Here is a 22,490-nt window from a genome sequence, read left to right on the forward strand (position 1 = left end):
CACATATGCATCACAAACACATGTTTGGAACCCAAAGCGTAACTTTCTGGCATATTACACTTCAGACCTTTTACCATTCTGTATGAATTAACTCATAAGAATTTATACAAATTCACCAGTATTTTCTATTGTGATGGATTCTCGTGAGATCGGGTTGATTTTATTAGATACTTGGTAATCTTAATGTCAGTGCCCAACAAAAAAATTTAATTTGCAATTCATTTGAACTATCTGATAGTTTGAGAAAATCTGATTTGAACAATTAACTTGACCTTATTCTATGATTTCTTGACCTAGTTCATTCATGTCCTGTCCTGTCCTACGAGATCATTGGCTTTGTTCTCACTGATGCGTTCATCAGGTGTCTATAAAAGAGCAAATACTTTATTACTGTATGTCATTAGCATTTTGAATCCGCATCTGAGCTCAGTAATCATGATACGTATCTTTCTTTACACACTTCTCTTTTTTCACCACCTGCATACGAAAGCAGAAAATACTCTTTGCCGAATGATGGCAGACCCTAAGTACCCGCTGTTATACAAGGATGGAGACGTAACTATTGGAAGCCTTTTTGCAATCCACAGTAAAGAAACATTACCTTCATTTGAGTTTACACAAAAACCTCAATTTCTATCATGCTCCAGGTTTGTTACAAGGGAAATTATTTAAGAAAACCGAGCAGATAATCCTTTTGATAATTTTGACAATTTGATACAATTTTATATGATTTGTAAATCTAAAATGTATGTATATCTATATTTTCATTTTGTAAAAATAACCACAATAACAGCAATATTAAGATATTTTATTAATTAACAATGCATAAAATATCTGTTGTATTTACTGTTTTAATGTTTTGACAGTGTGAATTTAATGGACTTTCGGATGGCTCAAACCATGATCTTTTCCATTGATGAGATTAACAGAAGTCAAAGTTTGCTCCCAAATGTTTCTATTGGCTACAGAATCTATGATACCTGTGGTTCAAGACTGTCATCAATGAGTGCAACTATGGCATTGATGAATGATCAGGAGTTTACAGCAGAGGACCAATGCAATGGACAGTCTCATATACATGCTATAATAGGAGAAACGGAGTCTTCTGCTACAGTGATTCTGTCCAGAACTACAGGACCTTTTAAAATTCCAGTGGTAAGAGGCAATAACAGTAAAATATTAACACAGTTACTGCTGACTATATCTCTGATACCTGTGCTTACTTTTTCAGATAAGTCCTTCAGCCACATGTGAATGTCTTAGTAATAGAAAAGAGTACCCCTCTTTCTTCAGGACTATTGCCAGTGATTATCACCAGAGCAGAGCACTTGCATACATTGTCAAGCACTTTGGCTGGTCTTGGGTGGGAGCTGTGAACAGTGACAATGACTATGGAAACAATGGAATGGCCATATTTCTGAAAACAGCCCAGGAGGAGGGCATTTGTGTAGAGTACTCTGAGAAATTCTACAGAACAGAGCCTGAAAACCTCCAAAATGTTGTAGACATAATAAAACAAGGCACTTCAAAAGTGATTGTTGCATTTCTTTCCCATTTTGAGATGGGCAATCTGCTTGAGCAGTTAAGTATTCAGAACATCACAGGCCTCCAAATGATTGGAGTGGAGGCATGGATAACGGCAAAGAGTCTGATAACGCCAAACAGTTTTCATGTGCTGGGAGGATCACTGGGGTTTGCAGTGAGGAGAACTGATATAGAAGGGTTTTCAGATTATGTTATCAAAGCATTCTGGGACACACATTTTCCATGCTCAGTGAGAGATGAGAATTTTTCTCAACATGAGTTGAACTGCAGAAGATATCAGGATCTACTTTACCTGAAAAATTACAACGAAGATGTTCCTGAACAAAGATATTCAAGCAATGTCTATAAAGCAGTGTATGCTATAGCTTATGCACTACACAATCTACTCAAGTGCAAAGAACAAGAAGGCTGTGAGAAAGGCATGATGATAAAAACACATCAGGTAAAACAAACAAAAAAAGAGCAAGTGAGAGTAAGCAGTAACCCTATATGTGTTTGACATTGTGTTAAAATTACATATTTTTTACTAGGTGGTTGAGGCTCTGAAAAATGTCAGTTTCACCACAAAGATGGGAGATCACGTGTGGTTTGACAGCAGTGGTGCAGCATTAGCCCAGTATGAAGTTGTGAACTGGCAGCAGGACTCAAATGGATCAATCCAGTTTAAACCAGTGGGTTACTATGATGCCTCAAAGTCCCTACACGAGCACTTTGATCTTGACACTGAAAACATTATCTGGGCTGGAGGACAGTTGAAGGTAAAAGCAAATACTCCTCTAGGATGTAAGGATTCTGCATTATAAGGGTAAATGTACTAAAATTAAAACAGTGCCCTCGACCACATCCGAAAGCTCTGCACCTATTTAATGCTCGGGACAGAAAATATGGTTCTTCATTAATTGACAAAACCATTTAGGCCTTTACCATTTCCATTTGTAAAGTGACTCCTAGGTAGCTTACGAACTCTAATGTGATACGAAAAGCAAAACAGGTCAAGCGATAATGAACTTTGATCAAGTGGGAAAAAAGCAATGGCAGAGGGTGTTACCATGGCCGTAGATAATGGGTTGAAAAGTAGGGGCCCACAGGTCCAGGGGAGACCACAACAAATTTTAAACTGTATTTTTTATATGAAAGGGGCCCAGACCTATACAGTACATTTAAGGGGCCCAGAATTCCTTGCTACGTCCCTGGGTGTTATAGAGTGGGTTTTGTGAAAAGGTCCACACTATGATTAGTAGACTGAGTCATAGCTCTCAGTTTCAATGATAGCACATACATTTTTTTCCCAAGTAAAATTCCTAAAACCTTCTCATTAAAATAACTACCATTCTGCATTTGGATAATTTCATGATAAGTTGAAATATTCTGTTCATAATAATATTAAAATACATTTATCTTCATATTGCAGAGTCAGTACAGAAAATGTTTCCAGTTACTCACGTAACTTTGGTTACCTGAGATAAAGGAACTGAAGTTATGCGAGTAACCGGAGATGTACCCATCGGTTCAGTTCACTTGACATTGCATTTGAACTCTATGGGGAATGTAGTCCCATCGCACCACACTACATAGCACCATACCTTAGATGTAGCAGGGTAGGACACTTAGAAGAATGTGTATATGGGGTCACAGCCCTTTTGGCAGTGACTTATATGTCTTCAAGTGTGTATGAAAATGAATAACTCCACATGGTGAAAACAAGATGGAAAATTAATCTTAATCTGAGAATTCTTTATGAGTCATATAATACACACAGAATATCAACCCCTTCCCAACTATAGGTAAGGAGGGAGGTTTTATTCTATAGGAAGTGTTTGTGACTTCTAGTGGGTGTAAATTTTGGTTCAGTCTTTAAAGAGAGCACACGTAACTCAACGGATTCCAATGGTTTGAACGGGGGTCATGTGAGTGCCCTCAGCACCAGATTTAAGTCCCATGTTAGAACCGTACCAGGGCGAGGGGTAGTTCAAGCACCTCGCTCCCCTAAGCAACTTTATGATCAGATCATGTATGCCTACAGAGGAACCAGCCTCTGGGGCATGAAATGCTCATATGGATGCTACATAAACCTTAAGCGTTGATGTAGTAAGATCTGCTTCAAACCTCTCTTGAAGAATTGTAAGGATCCCCGTTATGGAGCAATTTACTGGGTCCTTGTTGCGTGAAGAGCACCAATCCGCAAATGCACTTGAGAGAACAGATCCCTCCTCAGCAATATTTCCCATGGAGGGCTGCCTAATATCGCCATAATTTCCAGAAACTATGGCTGGTTGGGCCATTTTGGCGCAACCAACAAAACCGTTTCCTTGTCCTCTCTGACTTTGCTGATGAAAGAGTGGAGGAGAATTACTGGGGCTAACAAATATTTGCATTTCGTCAGCCACTTGTGGGCCAAGGCATCCACTCCCAGCAGGGATTGGGACATGGTGTGCCCAAGAGGGCAGTGGGCTGTCTCTGCAAAGGCAAATAGGTCGACTTCTGCTTTGCCAAATGTTTCCCAAATCCTCTGAACCATCTGAGGATGAAATCTCAATTCCCTCACCATTGGTCCCTGAAGTGACAGCATGTCCGATCCATGGTTCAGTTGGCCCAGAAGGAAGAGGGAGAGGAGGGAGAGGAGATGACGTGCACTCCACATAATGACGTGCACTCCATGGTGCTAGAGCAGCCAGTTAGTGGTGAGTCATGGTGATGCACCCCCGACACCAGATGTGACTCGGTACATGGTGTTTGAGCCAGCACTGGATAGGTCTCATGTGTAAAAGACTTTTTAGGATGCTGCCGCCATAAAACCCAGCATTTTCTGAAAAAACTTACTTTCCCAAATTTGAACTGAGACATACAATGGTGAATGGTCTGGACATGCTCACTCATGAGGTGCACGTGTATGCTCTTGTAGTCGAGTCGAACCCCCAAAAAGGAGATTTTTTTGGACGCAGCGATTGGACACAGTGTGTGAAATGGGGAAGCAAGGCAAATTCTCAAGAATGGTCTGAGCCAAAGTTAATACAGTTCATTATGAACAAAACCCAAAGAGGGCTCAATTAAAATTTCACAGATGCAGATAGGCCGGAGGCCTATCTGATAAAATAATGGCTGTGACATTCTCTCTGTGCACTGAATGGGGAACGACCCCTATTGCATCTCTCAAAAGGAGATTTACTATCTCTGAGCGCAGAATAGACGTGTGCTGCACTGTAATGTGGAGGATAGGACGATGTTAAATCGAGGCGGCCGGAATGTATAACTGCACACCACTGTTTTTTAACACACTGAGAAAGGCTTGGTGACATGCGAAAGCGTAATGTGCTGGTGGGCGCTGAGTTTTGGGCATGTGTTTAGGAGAGTTACCATTTATAAGACAGGAGCATTTTGTGTGGAGTGTGGGCTGATTTTTCTCTGAGATGCCCGGAGGCGTGCCACAAATTCGCAAAGCATGCAAGTGGGGCCGGATAATGGGCACAAATATGTGCAGCTTATCAGACGGCAGCTTCTCGCTCAGATTGCATTACACATCCGTGCAGAGTGCTAATAGTGTAAAGCAGGGGTGCCCAATACGTCGATCGCAAAGGCAATGCTGGTAGATCACACAAAATGTAAATGTACTTTCGTTAAATTTTTATAAAAATAAATATAATGTCTTTCCATCTTTCCATCTTTTAGTTTCGGAGGCGTGCCACAAATTCGCAAAACATGCGAGTGTGGCCGGATAATGGGCACAAATATGTGCAGCTTATCAGACGGCAGCTTCTCGCTCAGATTGCATTACACATCCGTGCAGAGTGCTAATAGTGTAAAGCAGGGGTGCCCAATACGTCGATCGCAAAGGCAATGCTGGTAGATCACACAAAATGTAAATGTCCTTTCGTTAAATTTTTATAAAAATAAATATAATGTCTTTCCATCTTTTAGTTTCTGTCTGACTTGCACTTGAAGAGTAAATATTGACCAGGTGATGTTTTGTTTATTCAGTTGCCATGACAACTAGGTTTGCACATAAGCGCCTTCCAAGGACTTCTGAGAACAGAGCGCGAAATTGCGATGCTACTGCCAGGATTAGGCAAAACTGAATGGAATCAGACAGTTTTGCCTAATCCGGGCAGTATCATCGCAATTTCGCGCTCTGTTCTCAAAAGTCCTTGGAAGGCGCGTAAATGCCTTGGCTATTGTAATCTATTGTGCTGTAGGTGTTTTGGGTTTAGTTTTAAAACTGAATGATATCAACATTGAACATTATTATATATTTTTTTATTAATTAGAAGATGAATTCCATTTAGGGATACATGCAGTAGTCCCAACAAGCATTTTCTTAATTTAAATGAAACTGTGTTTTTTTAGTTGGTAGATCTTATTGAGTTGGTCATTTAAAAGTAGATCATCACACAAAAAAGTGTGGGCACCCCTGGTGTAAAGGCTTGAGTGAGCTAACAATAGACACCAATCACCCATGGTTATCACAGCTATTGAAATTGGTTGGAGAGGAAGAACCTCAGAGAAGAACAACACTGCTTTCCAAACCACGGTATCTGACGGCTGACGATGTGCAGCAAACATTCTTTCAGATGAGAATTTTCCAGCTCGACAGGAGGCGGCCACTCAAGGCCAAGCTCCTCTACCTCCCACGCATTAACATGGAGTAGCTCATTTCAATGGCCAGTGCGTGCTCCTCACCTCGCTGGGGGGGTGCAACATCCTCCGTGGACACTTCTCTGATGCTGTAAGGGACACGGAATCATTATCATTGTCTAACCCGCTGAATACGACAACACCATGCTCATTCATGGAGGGCCGGAGTTCAGCAAGTGAAGATGCTGCATTGAGGGGCTCATGGGGCTTTCGCTGTGCTTCCTCATGTGGTCCCTAGAGACTTAACACTGAGGAAGAGGTTGGGAGGGCTAATACTCCCAGAGAATCATCCCTCAGAACGAGGGCTACCCTAGAGCGGAGCCTCTTGAGACTCATGTCCTCACAGTGAGGGCAGTCTGTCCCCAAGAGAGCTGCTTCGGTGTGGGTGCGGCCCAGGCAGCGAACGCAGCTCACCTATTGGTCTGTTGCTAACAGGAACCTTGCGATACAGCATCTTTAATTAGAGGTGTACACTCAAGCGGCTCTATTATGTGTGTTTTATGTCACTTGGATGGAATTATATTATATATATTGAAAGGATACAACTCCTGCCTGGATGCCGTCTGAAGTGGGAAGATGTCTCGCTGTGCGAATATCTCGATCCGGTGGTGAGGTGAAGAGACTTGTTTGCCGAAACACTAGAGGGGGCGGGTGAATCGTTGCTGCAGGCACTGGTCTCAAGCGATTAACGTCCTAATGTGTCTGCAAGGAATTCTGTCTGCTGAAGGGTGTCAAGACGAGACGATGTCAGTCTTGAAGGAAGACTTCACCCGCTTATATAGGGCAAATGCACGCCTAAAGGGGCGGAGCTCAAACATCATTGTCAATCACAAAATTGACGTTATGATACAAGGGCTTCAACTAGGTCGTGGGAAAGTGATTTTCCCCATAGTGTTCAAATGCAAAGTCGAGTGAACTGAATTGATAGTATATTTAGTATATATATATAGTATAAACTGACTGTATATTTAATGCATTTTTTAATATAGAAGCCAAGGTCTGTGTGCAGTGAGAGCTGTCCACCAGGAACTAGGAAGGCTGCCCAGAAAGGAAGACCTGTCTGCTGTTATGACTGCATTCCATGTGCGGAAGGAGAGATCAGTAATGAGACAGGTAAACTTCAGCCCACCTCAAAGTTCCAAAGAAAATTGATTAGTTGCTCATTTTGTTTACTCCTTCTACTGTTCAAGATGCAGTTTCTTATTACAGGAGTTCATAAATAATTGTATTTTTGTTTCTAACTGTAGTGAACACAACTTCCTTTCCAGATTCAAATAACTGCAAGCAGTGTCCAGGGCAATACTGGTCTAATGCTGAGAAAAATGAATGTGTGTTAAAGGCTGTAGAGTTTCTTTCATTCACAGAAGTTATGGGTATATTGCTAATTTCTTTCTCACTGTTTGGAGCAGGTTTAACAGCCCTAGTGGCTGTCCTGTTTTACAGCAAGAAGGACACTCCCATAGTAAAAGCCAACAACTCAGAGCTGAGCTTCCTGCTGCTCTTCTCACTGACTCTGTGTTTTCTCTGTTCACTTACTTTCATTTCTCGGCCCACTGAGTGGTCCTGTATGTTGCGTCACACTGCATTTGGGATAACTTTTGTCCTCTGTATTTCCTGTGTTCTGGGGAAAACAATAGTGGTGTTAATGGCCTTCAAAGCCACACTTCCAGGTAAAAATCTCATGAAATGGTTTGGGCCTCTTCAACAGAGACTCAGTGTTCTTGCCTTTACACTTATACAGGTTCTTATCTGTGTGCTGTGGCTAACAATATCTCCTCCTTTTCCATATAAAAATATGAAATATTATAAGGAAAAGATCATTCTTGAGTGCAGTCTGGGTTCTTCTTTAGGTTTCTATGCTGTGCTGGGTTATATTGGCCTACTGGCTGTCTTCTGCTTCATTCTGGCTTTTCTGGCTCGCAAGCTGCCTGATAACTTCAATGAAGCCAAATTCATCACATTCAGTATGCTCATATTCTGTGCTGTATGGATCACATTTATCCCATCTTATGTCAGTTCTCCTGGAAAATTTACTGTAGCTGTGGAGATATTTGCCATTTTAGCCTCAAGCTTTGGTTTACTATTCTGCATATTTGCACCTAAATGTTTTATCATAATATTTAAGCCTGAACAAAATACAAAGCAACATGTCATGGGAAAAAGTAGTAATTCCCTTTGAGAAACTATATATATATTAACATTGCAGTGTTTTGTTTTAATAATATTTATTATTATTACTCAAAGAAAAAATAATGAATGATTACATTAATATAATTTACAGTTTGGCCTTGTGCAAGGTTAGGACACTAGGAGTTATAATCATTAACAATGTTCTGAATGTCACTAACCAGAGTGCTATGGGAGTTGAAAATATTATTTTGATTTAGCCAGCGAGCTACACTCTGGAAAATATTCAAAATTGCATTAATGTTTAGAGATAATATCTTGCATCGGTGAGTTTTAATGGTACTTTAGTGGTGGTGTGTGAATAGTAGCAATATTTATAAAACAGCCCTGTTGCTTGCATCATTTAAACATTGGATACCTTTTTGCAAAGGTTAATCTGGCAATTGTACAGCAACCCTAAATTGTGTATGTAAATGCGGCTATAATTATATGAAGAAGCTTTTCCAATGCAGCAAGATTAATTTAGAACAGCACACATTTACTAATAAATCCCACTGTCGAACATCTACCATGTTTGATACTTTTGTCTACTTGTTGTCCACAACAAATTTTAAACTGTATTTTTTTAAATGAAAGGGGCCCAGACCAATATTCAATTAGGAGGCCCAGAATTCCTTGCTACAACCCTGCACAGGAGTGTCCTATTTTATTTTTGACATGAATGAATACAATGGTCCCCGCGACCCTGTACACAGGATAAGCGGTTGACGATGGATGGATGGATGGATGGATGGATGAATACGATGGTGTGAGGGACAGACTTATTGGGGTGGGCCCACTTAAATGGCATGCACTGTATGAAGCTTTATAAATCTCCTAGTCTAATTTTCCACAACAAGACTTTTTTGACTACTTAAATTATTTGAACATATATCTTTTTCCAATGTTTCAACAGCGGAATAATCCAAAACATTACAAATAACATTACTACCAATTGAAGAGGTTGTACAATCCATAGCACTGTCATGTTCACTTTTGTCTTTTGTTTTTGTGCTATTATGTTGAAGTTTAGTTTAGTTCCTGTTTCCTGTTTGGTTTTTGTAGTCCTTTGTAGTTTCATTTTATGATTGGTTCTCCCCTGATTATTTCTCATTCCCTAATTGTTTCCCCAGGTGTTCCTCATTCCCTTGTTTGTTCCTTTTGTGTATTTAAGCCCTTAGTTTTCTTGCTTGCTTTGTTAGTTCTTACATGTTTTGGTATGCTCTGTGCCAGGTTTCCTGTGTTTTTCCTTTGTTCTGAGTTTTCTTTATGTTTGTTAAATAAACAGCTGCACTTAGATCCTCATTCTCTGCCTGCTTCGTCACAGAAAAAACACAGGTGTGGGAACTAAACTAAACTTCAACATAAAAGCACAAAAGACAACAGTGAACATGACAAGCACAGCTAAGTCTAAAATTATCAACACAACAAAGACATAGTCTACATGTTATTAAGTGTACATAAGGGAAGTCTGTGGGCCCTACATTATTTTAGGAGTGCTACCTCTTAAAAACAGTGCTAAGTGATATTATATACTGTATGTACAAAGTCAATGGGCATGTCCAAAGAGGTTTTGAATTTATGTGCATGTACGTGCTAAGTTTTGGGTGTAAGCGAGTTGGAAAAATTGTGTTTGCAAAGCACAATCAATTTAAAGAAAACCGCTCATTTATAAGAACATCTTGGTTATATACTGTATGTAAGCCTGTTCTCTCAGTGGGGAACGAGACACTGCATAAAGGCACAATCACACCAATATAATGGGCTCCGTATAAGCGTCACCTCACACGGTAGTGCTCAGATTTTTTAAGGCACAAGCCTATGCAGTAACTAGTGAGTATTGCTAGCTGTGCAGCGTCTTGTTCCCCACTCAGGGAACCAGGGTTATGTACATAATCAAGATGTTCACTTTCATAGGGAACTTCAACGCTGCATAATGATGCTTTAGGAAAGATATACCATAACGCAATGCGAATAGTAGGTGCCAATTGCTTCAGCCCATGTGGCAAGCATACAGCGGTGCACAAGCAGCATAAAAACACACTGTATATTAACTATAACTTCTCACCTGTTCCAACAGAGAGAACATGGAAAGCAGAGGTCAAGCTCTTGTCCAGATTTTAAAATCTGACAAAAGTGTATGAAGAGGACCACACTGCCGCCACACAAATGTCCTCCAAAGACCAAAGCCAAAGCCTCTAGCCAAAGCCCACGAGGATTCCACGCTCCTCGTAGAATGAGCCTGAACACCCAAAGGCGAAGGCTGACCGGGTGCCTCATAAGTACTCGAAATTGCATTAACAATCCAATGAGCTTTTACAACTTTTCACTCTCATCCGACTCAAAGAGAGAATGCAAATGAACAGTCTGCAAGTGAAAGGGTGTATAGACAACCTTAGGCAAATACATGACATTTGATAACCCGCTGCGAAATCCACACTCAAAAGATTGATTGACAGGGCATGCAAATCAACAACCCTCTTATACGATGCCAGTGCCAAAAGCAGGACAGTTTTAAGAGTCAAAAACTTATAAGAATGTTGTGATGCATGTAGAAACTAAGGGCACACGGCTACCAATAACAAAACAGGGTCTTTTAATATTTCTCTGTCAAAGTGGTTAAAAAGGTCATTTAAATCTTAAGCTTCACAGACAGGTCATACTACTTTAACAATACATCACACATGGGCTGGGGTACTTAAATAAACCAAACCTCACAGAACAAACAAAATAAATCAAACTCCAGATACCAAGTGCCAAATCACAGCAATCCAAAACAAAATAAAATTACAAACTTAGTATCCCCAGACATCCTGATAACCCTTGCTGTAATATGACCCAGCCAGCTCAAAGAGGAATAGAGCATATAAATCCAGCAGATTAATAAATATAATAGTTATGACCCCTTTGAATATTAATCAAGCTCTAGGTATACAAATGGCTAAAGGCGGAATAAGCAAGAATAAATCACATGAATACAGTGGTGACACAAACTTTTGTAACATAGGCTTCACCCCACATGTGTTGATTCGTTGATTCGGATGTATATAGTCTATGTAGAACCCACGAATCACCACTACTATTATTCCCACACAGACCCAGCAAGATGCACTCCCACCGCGCTGTATTTGCCCACGCTGTTTGTTTGGCCGCGCGCTTTCGTGATTAAACTCAAACCAATAGATCACTCCCGCTTGATCTTTCCGGTTAATATCGGCCTCCGTACAGACTGACGACATAACGTTCAGATTGGAGTCTTAAAGGGCCCTCACGCTTATAGAATGAACTCCAAAATCAGGTCATCTCCCCCACAGTAATCACCTTAAAGTAACACACGCCATTTTATGGACCCCCCTACTTACACCCTATTACAAGAAACAGATGCTAAGGGGTCAAATGGGGCATGCAAGAGTGCCTCGAATAGCACAGATAATTCCCATGAAGAGACGCGGAAAGGGTAAAAAATTCTAAGCCTGCACACTTCACGCACAAACCAAAAGACAAGCTATCTACTGATAGAAAACCCATTCACAAGTGCTTGCTCAGCCTCTATAGTGGCAACATAAACTTTAAGCATTGCCAGGGCAACCCCAGCACAAAAACGCTCTTGTAAAAACTCCAGCACTGAACCAATAGGGGAGTGAACTGAGTCTTTTCTATTGACATTTCAGCAAGAGAGAGTAAATCTCTTGAGTAGAACCCACTGTAGGAAGTGCCCCGCTTGAATATAGGTGTTATCCATTTGAACTAAATTACTTAACAATGCCTTATTGTTCGAATTACCCAATTGTACATTGTGTAACCACTAGATTACACTAGATGCTTTGAAATAAGCGTAACAGGGGGGACCTTTGACAAGGTCGTGGGAGGCACCTTTTACTGCCCAGTCCCGATTTCACTACCTCACTACCCTCCATAGTGGGGCGGCCAAGGGCTACTCGGCGATGCCCCCAGTGGATAAGGTGCTCGCATTGCACCTATGTCCGCAGAGTGCCGCCATCTGGCGAAACTCCCATCCAGGGACCCAAGGAGTGAGGAAACTGCTCTCTTTTTTTGACAGCGTGGGTACCGCAGCCCATTTGGGATGTGGTGAAAAAAAGAGAAAAGGAAATTAAGGATTTACCTGCTGGACATCCAGCGGGGGATGGAGTGGTCGGGAAACCAGCTCCGTAGCGGACGTCTCGCTCCCTGGGTCATCTGTCTCAGGGGCACTAAGGAGCCTTCCGGGTCCTCGTGCCGGCATGTGAGATGGGAGTGTCAGCTTCCTGCGGGGGGCTCTACGCTGTGGCCGAGAACTGGGCTCGGGTTGGGGCGGAGTCCGTCTGGGCTTTCGCTGCTGTAGGGGGACACCCTCGGTGAGCAGACAGGGTGCGGGATCTTGAGCCAGGCTGGTTCAAAATGTGCTGGATGGCCTCCATCTGCTTCTTTACCACCGAGAACTGCTGGGCGAAGTCCTCAACTGTGACACCGAAAAGTCCAATCTGGGAGATGGACGTGTTGAGAAAGCGGGCTTTGTCGGCGTCCCTCATCTCGATCAGATTCAGCCACAGGCTGCTCGCACTGTAACCTTCGTCGTTCGTTGAGTGTCTTGGCCTGGTGTACCTGCAGGATGGCCATGGCATGCAGGGCGGAGGCGGCCTGTCCAGTGGCACTGTAGGGTTTGATCACCAGGGACGACGTAGTCCTACAGGCTCTGGAGGGGAGCGCTGGTTGATCCAGGTTTTGCCGGCAAAGGTGCATCGCAACTGTCTTATACACCTGAGGGACCTTCGTGTACCTGTGGACCACCCAGCCATCGAGGGTAGTGAGAGCGGATAAACCCGGAAGTCTGTTTCGGGCAGCAAAAGGTGTCCTCCACAACCTCGCTCATCCTGACTCATCAAAGACTCATCCTGCTTGCAGGCCCCAAAAGAGACGTCATGGAACCAGACGGGAGCAAACAGGCTTGCTGGGGAACGGGAGGTCTGCAGGGAATTACCGGTGCGACCGAGCACATGAAACTCCCAAAATTGCCTCCAGCACGGGCAGGTCTAACCCAGCCAGGCAGGTCTCATACCCGTGGGTAGATGGCGCAGCGTCTAGAGTGGCAGAAGAAGGAAAGCTGTGACCGCAACGTTGCCATGGTCATATTCTCGCAATGAGAACATGACCCATCCACAAATGCTGCCTCAGTGTGATCGCTGTCCATACACGTGAGGCAGTACCCGCGGCCGATGGAAGCGGAGAGATAATGACCGCATCCAGGAATCACACAAAGACTGAATGGCATCTTTATGAAGATGTGTCTAGAAAGAGACGTTCAACGTCAATGTGTGCGCTAATAGAGAAAATATTTTCTTTAGCAGAAATATACATGCTTTTAGCACTGTCGAAGTGCCCAGGGTCGAAATCTGCATTCATAGTGCAGAAAGAGAGAAAGAAGCTTTTTGTCGTATATCCAAAAGCATATGCTTCTTAAGAGGTGAATGGAACAGCAGTAGTATTCAGCTTGCTGACAGTACAACCGCTCTGCTCCAAAGAAAAAATCTGAATGGAGTGGGCATTCAAGTTCCTTTTATACCCGTATGTCTGGGGGAGTGGCATGCAAATTCCACTCGCCAATTCTCAATGGCCTTTTCTCAAAGAATGGGAGGTGTTCGGAGCTCTCAAGCGCGACCCCTAGTGTCACTATATTGACACAACGTCGAGTGTGTGACAGAAGGGAAACTTATGTTCCTCTTACTGGCATCTAGCCAATAATGTGCAGCTTGTCCATTGGATGGGTAATAACCTCAAGTAATTCCTTTTAGGTTACTGAGGGCCTGGAAACCTGTCTAATGGGAGTTTAGGCCTCAGCCTGGCTGCTGCCGAACTACTTGGAATCCGAAGCTGCTGCTGACATACCATCCTTGAGTCATATCAGGGGAGACTGATAGAGAGAACCCAAGAGTTTACTGAAGTAAAGAAAATCTTAGCTGTACCGCTTGGGCTGACACTTATAAGGAGTCCATGACATAGCTCCTTTGGGCATCACTTAAGCCTCACTAGCCAATAAATTGAAATATTTGTACAAGTGCTTCAGTCCATGTTACCACTGGCGTGTCCTCAAAGCGTCATCACGCAGTGTAGAAGTGCACTACGCAAGGGAACTTGGTAGTGTAAATGAGCTGAATGCAATATTTATTAGAGGGCAATATAACCATTTGTGTCTTGCGTTATGTTTTGCAGTAACTCTGTCTTTGAATGTCAGATATATCTGCTTGTATGGACTGGTTGGATGTAGGTTTCAATGAATTGTACAAAATGTACAATTAATAATTTTGATCTACTGAAACACAACATTACTAATAGTATTAAGTGTAATTGTCAGCCATTCAAAAGTTTTGGGTCATTTGACTGAAAAGTTTCTAATGATTTAAAAAAAAAAATGGTTTTGAAGGCGATTGATTAAATGATGACATAAATGATGACATTAGTTTTGTAGACCAAAATATAAATGTGTAAAAAATAAATGTATTTCATTACACAACTATATATATATATATATATATATATATATATATATATATATATAATTTTTTTTAAATGGATGGCTTATAAAGAAAAGAATAATAAAGAAAAGCAGCCAGCAGTTGCCCATCATAGGAACTCCTTTAATACTGTTTAAAAGAATCCCAGCATGATGCCTCAAGTATCAAGTTGGTTAAGAAAATGCCAGGAGTATATTTCTGCAAATTCTAGGCAAAGGCTGGCTATTTTGAAGATGCTAAAATATAACATAGTTTTGATTTATTTGGGATTTTATGTCACAAAATACTTCCCATATTCCTATTTCTGTTATTCCTTAGTTTTGATGACTTAACTATTATTCTAATTTGAAATAATAATAATAATTATAAAGAATTAGTAAGTGACCCCAATCTTTTGAACTGCAGTGACATTTCATTGCTTCACTTTAGCGTTTAGTTTAAAGTTTGGACACGAACTTTAATAGCACCTGCTGGAGGAATCCCCAAACTTTAAATTAACAGACTGTGTGTAGACTTTGCACACAAAACAGACGTGGGTCTCAGACTGCTTAAGCCCAACGAATGATTCACATAACTGGAAAATTAAGTGTGGAACTTTAATATAGGCCTACCATATCTTTTTGAGAATATACCCACAGTTTGCTTGTATATGCCCACTGATACCATGAGCACTTCCACAAAGGCCCAGTTGCATTGGAACGAAAATTGCACAAAAATTGGATAACACAGTGCACGACATGTCAGAGTGCATTGCCCTTCACCTAATACATAGTATGTAAATAGGGCCCCACATGTTAAGAGTAGTTAAAGGAGAACCAACTTTTTTAGGTAACGCTTTAGATTACAGCCCTCAATTTACAGCGTGAGTACACAGAATTTACAGCGTACCTTTTTGTAATAATAGTGTACTTATAAATTACTTACGTGAAGGTATAAGGTAACAATATGCAAAGTTTGGGGAATTAAGGGGTAACAACATGTAAAATTACAAATTATTTATACTACCAAGTATTTTATAACTAAGGGGTAATTATTCTAATATCATGTATGACCTATAATGCTAAACAACATGTAAAATGCCTATACATGAAAGCACATGGGAAAAGAAATATAAACTAGGGCTGTCAATAGATAAACAATTTTAATCGAATTAACTACATGGTGTCCCAATTAATTAATCGTGATTAATCGCATTTAATCACATATACAAATATTTGCTGAGAAAGCCCCTCATATAACAATAATTCAATATATAATGATTATACATATTAATATCAATATATAATTATACAGTTATCTTTAAAAATTATATATATATAAAATAACAAATATTCAGATAATTAAAATGCATTTCATTCTTGTGGCAGAAGAGTTAATCATTGATAAGACAATACAAATAGCGGCTTTAGAATACAATGTATTGTTTACTATAATATTATTGATCATAAGTCAATCATTGGCATACATTTCACAGCAATCCATTTCACAAGTGAATTTGTCAATCAGTTGGAGATTTATTAGAGGGTTGTTTAAGGACCCGTCAATTTCAACAAGCGTCAGACTTGCATGTGTAGCGTCTCGGGTGTGTTGCACCTAAAATAAAATGTTATAAAATAACATAAAATGTTTAGGTCACAGTGTCAAGTTAAATATAGTTTAATACTTAATCGTTAAACACATCTTGAGATCCCTTAGTTCGCATTTGCGTTCCTTCAAGTGTTTTGAACGCAAGAACGTATTGCATGTTTGTGTTGTTCTGCCTAAAGTGTTTTCTTCGCTGTATAAACTGCGTGTTGCTCATACAGCTGAAATTTCACTTACTGCACTCTGGAGTAAACAGGTGGTACTACAAGCTTGCATTTCTCAGGAATCTTCCTTATTATGGTCTGGGGGCATTGCGATTAATTGCGTTAATTTTTTAAAACGTTATTTTTTGTAAAATGAATTGCACTGAATTAATGCATTATATCCACAGCCCTTATATAAACCCATATTAGATAAGCCACATTTAGCTTAACTTCACATTACACATATAAGCTCTCAAATAAATGTTTAACTCAACTCAAGCACTTTAACTGAGCACTTTTAATAAACCAAAGCGTTAACACAGAAATGCATGATACATTGAACAATCATTACACATGCGAACTCCGTGCATCTAGTCAAATTATATTATATACTTATTTTAGACTTAAAAACAACACATTAACTAAATAGTGCATCTTTACGATACAAAATGTAAATTTAGCCAAAAGATTATATTTACCACTTTTTAACCCGAAGATCTCACAGTAGCTGCACCATACATTTCTCTCTCACAGCCTCTCACACATCTGCACTGCTTGCTAGAGAGAAATCTCACCACACAGAATTAGTATTTCTTAAAGGGGCCACACCATATTTTTGTGTAATACAAGAAAATGGCTTTAAACCACTTGGCTAGAAATATATATATATATATGTATATATATATATACAGTGGGGAGAACAAGTATTTGATACACTGCTGATTTTGCAGGTTTTTCTACTTACAAAGCATGTAGAGGTCTGTAATTTCTATCATAGGTGCTCTTCAACTGTGAGAGACGAAATCTAAAACAAAAATCCAGAAAATCACATTGTATGATTTTTAAATAATTAATTTGCATTTTATTGCATGACATAAGTATTTGATCACCTACCAACCAGTAAGAATTCCGGCTCTCACAGACCTGTTAGTTTTTCTTTAAGAAGCCCTCCTGTTCTCCACTCATTACCTGTATTAACTGCACCTGTTTGAACTCGTTACCTGTATAAAAGACACCTGGAGGATGGATGGCGCCATGTATCGCGAGATCTTGTCCAACAACCTCCTTCCCTCAGTAAGAGCATTGAAGATGGGTCGTGGCTGGGTCTCCCAGCATGACAACGACCGAAAAACACACAGCTTGGGCAACTAAGGAGTGGCTCCGTAAGAAGCATCTCAAGGTCCTGGAGTGGCCTAGCCAGTCTCCAGACCTGAACCCAATAGAAAATCTTTGGAGGGAGCTGAAAGTCCGTATTGCCCAACGACATCCCCGAAACCTGAAGGATCTGGAGAAGGTCTGTATGGAGGAGTGGGCCAAAATCCCTGCTGCAGTGTGCAAACCTGGCCAAGAACTACAGGAAACATATGTAACGTACTTTTTTAAGGACCCGTCAATGTACACCTGTGTCAGACATGCTTGTGCAGCGTCTCGGATGTGTTGCGTCATAAACATAAAATGTTTAGGTCACTGTGTCAAGTTAAATATAGTTTAATACTTAATTTGTTTGCAGTCACGTGATTCTTAAATGCGCGAAATTCAGATGGAGGGCAGAAAGTGAAAAGCACAATGGACGAGATGAAGGAAAGTCCATATTTTACTAGTTTAGACGATATTATGCCAGAAAGGAATAAACAGAAAATCACAACATATGTTGGACTTGATCCTTATGTTTTGAAAAAGGAGCGACCAAGGTTAAAGTCAAACACAAAGGGCTTATCAAAGACCTCACAGCAGTAGTGGTGGCAGTGGTGGGATTGTGAATAGTACAGACCATAAACCTTTACTAAGTTTATTGAATGAACTGAAAGCTGTGCCGCAGATGGTCTCTCAAAGAATTATGAGATGGGCAGTGATGTTGGGGGCATATGAGTATGTCATTTCTTATAGAGCTGGCAAGGACAATGGAAATGCCGATGCCCTCAGTCGTCTTCCTGTTCCAGAGAAAGAATCGAAGGAGGATTATGTCTTGAGGTTGGACAGTGTTGTAACTCCTGTGACGACATCAGAGCAAATCAAGCAATGGACAACTCGAGATCCTGTCCTCTCTAGAGTGCGTGAGTATGTGTTTAAAGGTTGGCCTGATCACAGTAATACAAATGAATTTACACCTTATAAACAGAGACAACAAGAGCTCAGTGTTCAAGACGGGTGTGTGCTGTGGGGAGCTCGCATCATCATTCCAGAGCAAGGACGTTCAGGGTTGCTGGAACAGCTACATCAGTCTCACCCAGGTATGTCAAGGATGAAAGGCCTGGCCAGGAGTTACCTGTGGTGGCCAAATTTAGATGCTGACATTGAGGCCAGAGTAAAAGATTGTACTGTGTGTCAAGAACAGAGAAAAGCCCCTGTGGGTGCACCACTTCATCCGTGGGAATGGCCACGACAGCCATGGAGAAGAGTGCATATGGACTATACTGGTCCATTCCTGGGGAAGATGTATTTAATCTTAGTTGATGCCCATTCTAAGTGGATTGATGCATATCCAGTAAATTCAGCAACAACAGCGAATACTCTTGAGTGCCTCAGAAAGAGTTTCAGTACCCATGGCATTCCTGAAATGATGGTGTCTGATAATGCTCAGTGTTTTGTAAGTGAAGTGAGTAAAGAATTTATGTCTAGAAATGGCATAACGCATGTTACTTCTGCCCCGTATCATCCATCATCTAATGGTCTTGCTGAGCGGGCAGTCCAAACTTTTAAGAACCTTATGAAAAAAAGTTTTGGGAACACTATGGAGACCAAGTTGCATAGAGCATTGTTTAATTATCGTATTACACCCCAGTCTACAACGGGATTGTCACCTGCAGAAATGATGATGGGAAGGAAATTGCGATGCACTCTAGACAAAATGCATCCTGACTTCACCAGCCAAATTGAATTGAAACAACAAGTTCAAAAAGAGCAACATGACCAACATGCAAAATCTTGCTATTCTGAAGTAGGAGATACGGTGTACACTAGGAACTTTGGGTATGGACCAAAATGGGTGCAGGGAGTAATTCAGGAAATCACAGGACCTGTATCCTATAAAGTAGCAATAGGAAGTGCCCAAATAGTGCGACGTCATGTGGATCAATTATTCAGTCGACAACAAAAAGAGATACTGACTAAAGACTTTCAAGCGGCCCTGGGTGAACCTTGTGATTCTGATGTTGTGTCAATGGATGCTGATATTAAAATGCCTGAAATAACTCAGTACGGCGTCAACACTCAAATCTTCAGATAACTGGGAGCCTGAGAGTTTGAAATCTGGATGTCAAAGAAATCAATTGCCAGATTCACCCAGTACTCAAAGAATGCCTGAATTGACTCAAACTGCAGATAGAAATGAGCCTGAGAGTGCATCCTCTGGCTGTCTACGACGTTCAGTAAGAGAGAGTAAACCACCAGCATATCTTAAAGACTTTGTGACATAAAGAAATTGTGTCATCAAGAAGAACATTAGAACCTATTGAATTATGAATTGTGTGAAAAAAAAATAAAAAAAATAATTCACTGTAATATTGTCCTAGAAGATTTTGTGTCTTGGGAAAGGATTGCCTCTGAGTTAAGTGGAGGGGAACTGTTGTATGTTAAGGGTGGTATTGGGTTTGTCCAGTAGGGGGCGGTGGTGCACTGTGTTGTGGGCTGTAGCACTGTTAAAAGCAGAGAAGAATGCGCAGTGTGGGTGCTTGTGTGTGTATTGCTGGCAACGGAGATGAGTCCTAATAAAAAGAGACCATCCCGACGTTTCCGTGTTCTCTGAGTTTTTCCTTTGGTATCTACGATACAACATTTCAACTGAATACTTGCCTGCCATCGAGGCAGTACATATAAGCAACTGCCTTGTCCTCCAGACATCCTTCTACTCCAGAACACAAATTAAATGTATGGAGGCATACAACTTTTTTGTCCTGTGGATTAACCTAGCAACAAACATTAAACACTGCGGCACCTCTCGATGTTAGCGTTGTGGTAGTTTACGTGATTAGGTTAACCCCCCTCAAAGGTCCGCCGAAACGCCACTAAAGACATGGATCATCGTGAAACAAGACGGAGAAGTCAATGCAGCTCATTGCAATTGTATGGCAGGGTAAGTTATTTACGTTCGCCTGTAAAGGCTTTGTAATTCGCTTTGCTATCGTTAAGTGTTTTTGTTCAGTTACAGGGGTACAAAAAAAATAAAAAAACATTTCTTTAACTTTACATATTATGGACACAGCTAACGTTACATAAAAATAGCCACATAAGTTGTATTAACTTACCTTTGACAAAGTGCTCACTGCACACATGAGCATTATCCGACTCGGCTCCTCTAAACCGCAGACGCAGGTTGTCCAGCCTTATGAACAAAAACATTTGGTACACGATAAAAAGCTCCTTGTGGTTTCTCGGTTTGGTCGATTTGAGCAAAAGTAAACTATGCAAAACATAGGCATGTTGAGTTGTGATAGTGCTTGTATGCTAATAATCCTATGTAGAAAATCACTTCCTGCCCTCCAACTGCAATTTGCGCCACAGTGACGTGACGTCATGTGCAAACAGGCATTGCGATTAATTGCGTTAATTTTTTAACGCGTTATTTTGTATAAAATGAATCGCACGTTATTAACGCGTTAAATCGACAGCCCTACTTTAAAGAACAGATTTAATGGAGATGTTCTACATACAGAATGTGATCCTGTAGGACATTTTATTTATCAAGTAATTAAATATGTTGATAATATTTTAATCTTGGGAAATTTATATGGGTATAATAACTATAAATATTTTTTTTTGAATCCATAGAAAGTATATTTGTTGGATGTTAAATAAATATCCAAATGCCATTGTATTAGTTGGAGGGGATTTTAATATTATACTAAATAGAACAATAGATAAATGGCCACCAGTTCGACTTAACGTAAATAACAACAATCCTAAAAATGTTATGGATAAATTCAATCTTATATATATTTGGAGAACCAAATTATCACATAAAAATTCATTTAACTGGAGTAATAAAACTGTAATGCTGGGTGTAGAAGTAGGACAAGACAGAAGTGCGGATCCAAATGCGGTATTGTTTATTTAGCACAGAGTAAACAAAAGGGGTAAACACAAAGAAAAGTCCACGAGGGGAAAACAGGTAACTGAAAACACAATGAAACAGTCCAAACACGAGGGAACAGAAACACGAAACTGTAGACAGCAGGGTAACCTCAGACGGAACAGACATGGAACAGGGTAACCTCGGATGAACACGGATGAACACGAATGAACACGAATGAACACGAATGAACACGAATGACACAGTGTAGCATGGGCACGGACATGAAACGTCAACGATCGACAGTGACTAAACAAAGAAACAGGGTTTAAATGCACGGACAAAGTGGCGACTGAACGAGACACAGGTGGAAACAATGATGAGCGCAGGCAGTGAGGGAGAATGGGAATTGTGGGAAATGTAGTGAAACACACGGACAGTGAGACTCAGGGCGGACAACAGGGAAAACGTGACATGGAACGGGATCGGTGACGGGTGAAACGGAAAACACGGAGCGGACAACAAGAAAACGTAAAATAAACGTGATAGTGAAACAAAGAACAGAGGGCAGACAACACAGGAACGTAACATAACCCCTCCTAAAAGGACCGGATTCCAGACGGTCCTAAAGCCAAAAGAAAACCTACACAGAAGAACAAAAACAAAAGATCCAGGGAGTGAGGGGGTAGACCCAGGGGAACACAGACAGAGACAAGGGAGCACAAGGGGCACAGAGACAGACCAAGAAGGCACAAGGGACACGGAGACAGACCACGGGGGCACAAGGGGCAATTAGGCAGTCCACGGGGGCACAAAGGGAAATGAGACAGGCCACGGGGGCACAAG

The 22,490-nt window shown here is 41.0% G+C and overlaps 2 protein-coding genes across 2 annotated transcripts; both read left to right on the plus strand.

Annotated features, from left to right (window-relative positions):
* The first annotated feature begins 498 nt into the window (after positions 1–498).
* LOC127661447 (extracellular calcium-sensing receptor-like) lies at positions 499–8,353 on the plus strand. The gene is made up of 6 exons (XM_052152167.1): positions 499–647; positions 867–1,155; positions 1,232–1,987; positions 2,076–2,303; positions 7,164–7,287; positions 7,443–8,353. Exons 1-6 carry the CDS (start codon positions 511–513, stop codon positions 8,351–8,353), a joined length of 2,445 nt encoding a protein of 814 aa, XP_052008127.1. The 5' UTR covers positions 499–510.
* A 10,135-nt stretch (positions 8,354–18,488) lies between these two features.
* On the plus strand, positions 18,489–19,862 carry LOC127661299 (uncharacterized protein K02A2.6-like). Its single transcript, XM_052151930.1, has one exon. It carries the CDS (start codon positions 18,489–18,491, stop codon positions 19,860–19,862), a length of 1,374 nt encoding a protein of 457 aa, XP_052007890.1.
* The last annotated feature ends 2,628 nt before the right edge of the window (positions 19,863–22,490 follow it).

Source organism: Xyrauchen texanus, chromosome 21, assembly GCF_025860055.1.
Source record: "Xyrauchen texanus isolate HMW12.3.18 chromosome 21, RBS_HiC_50CHRs, whole genome shotgun sequence".
Classification (NCBI taxonomy): domain Eukaryota; kingdom Metazoa; phylum Chordata; class Actinopteri; order Cypriniformes; family Catostomidae; genus Xyrauchen; species Xyrauchen texanus.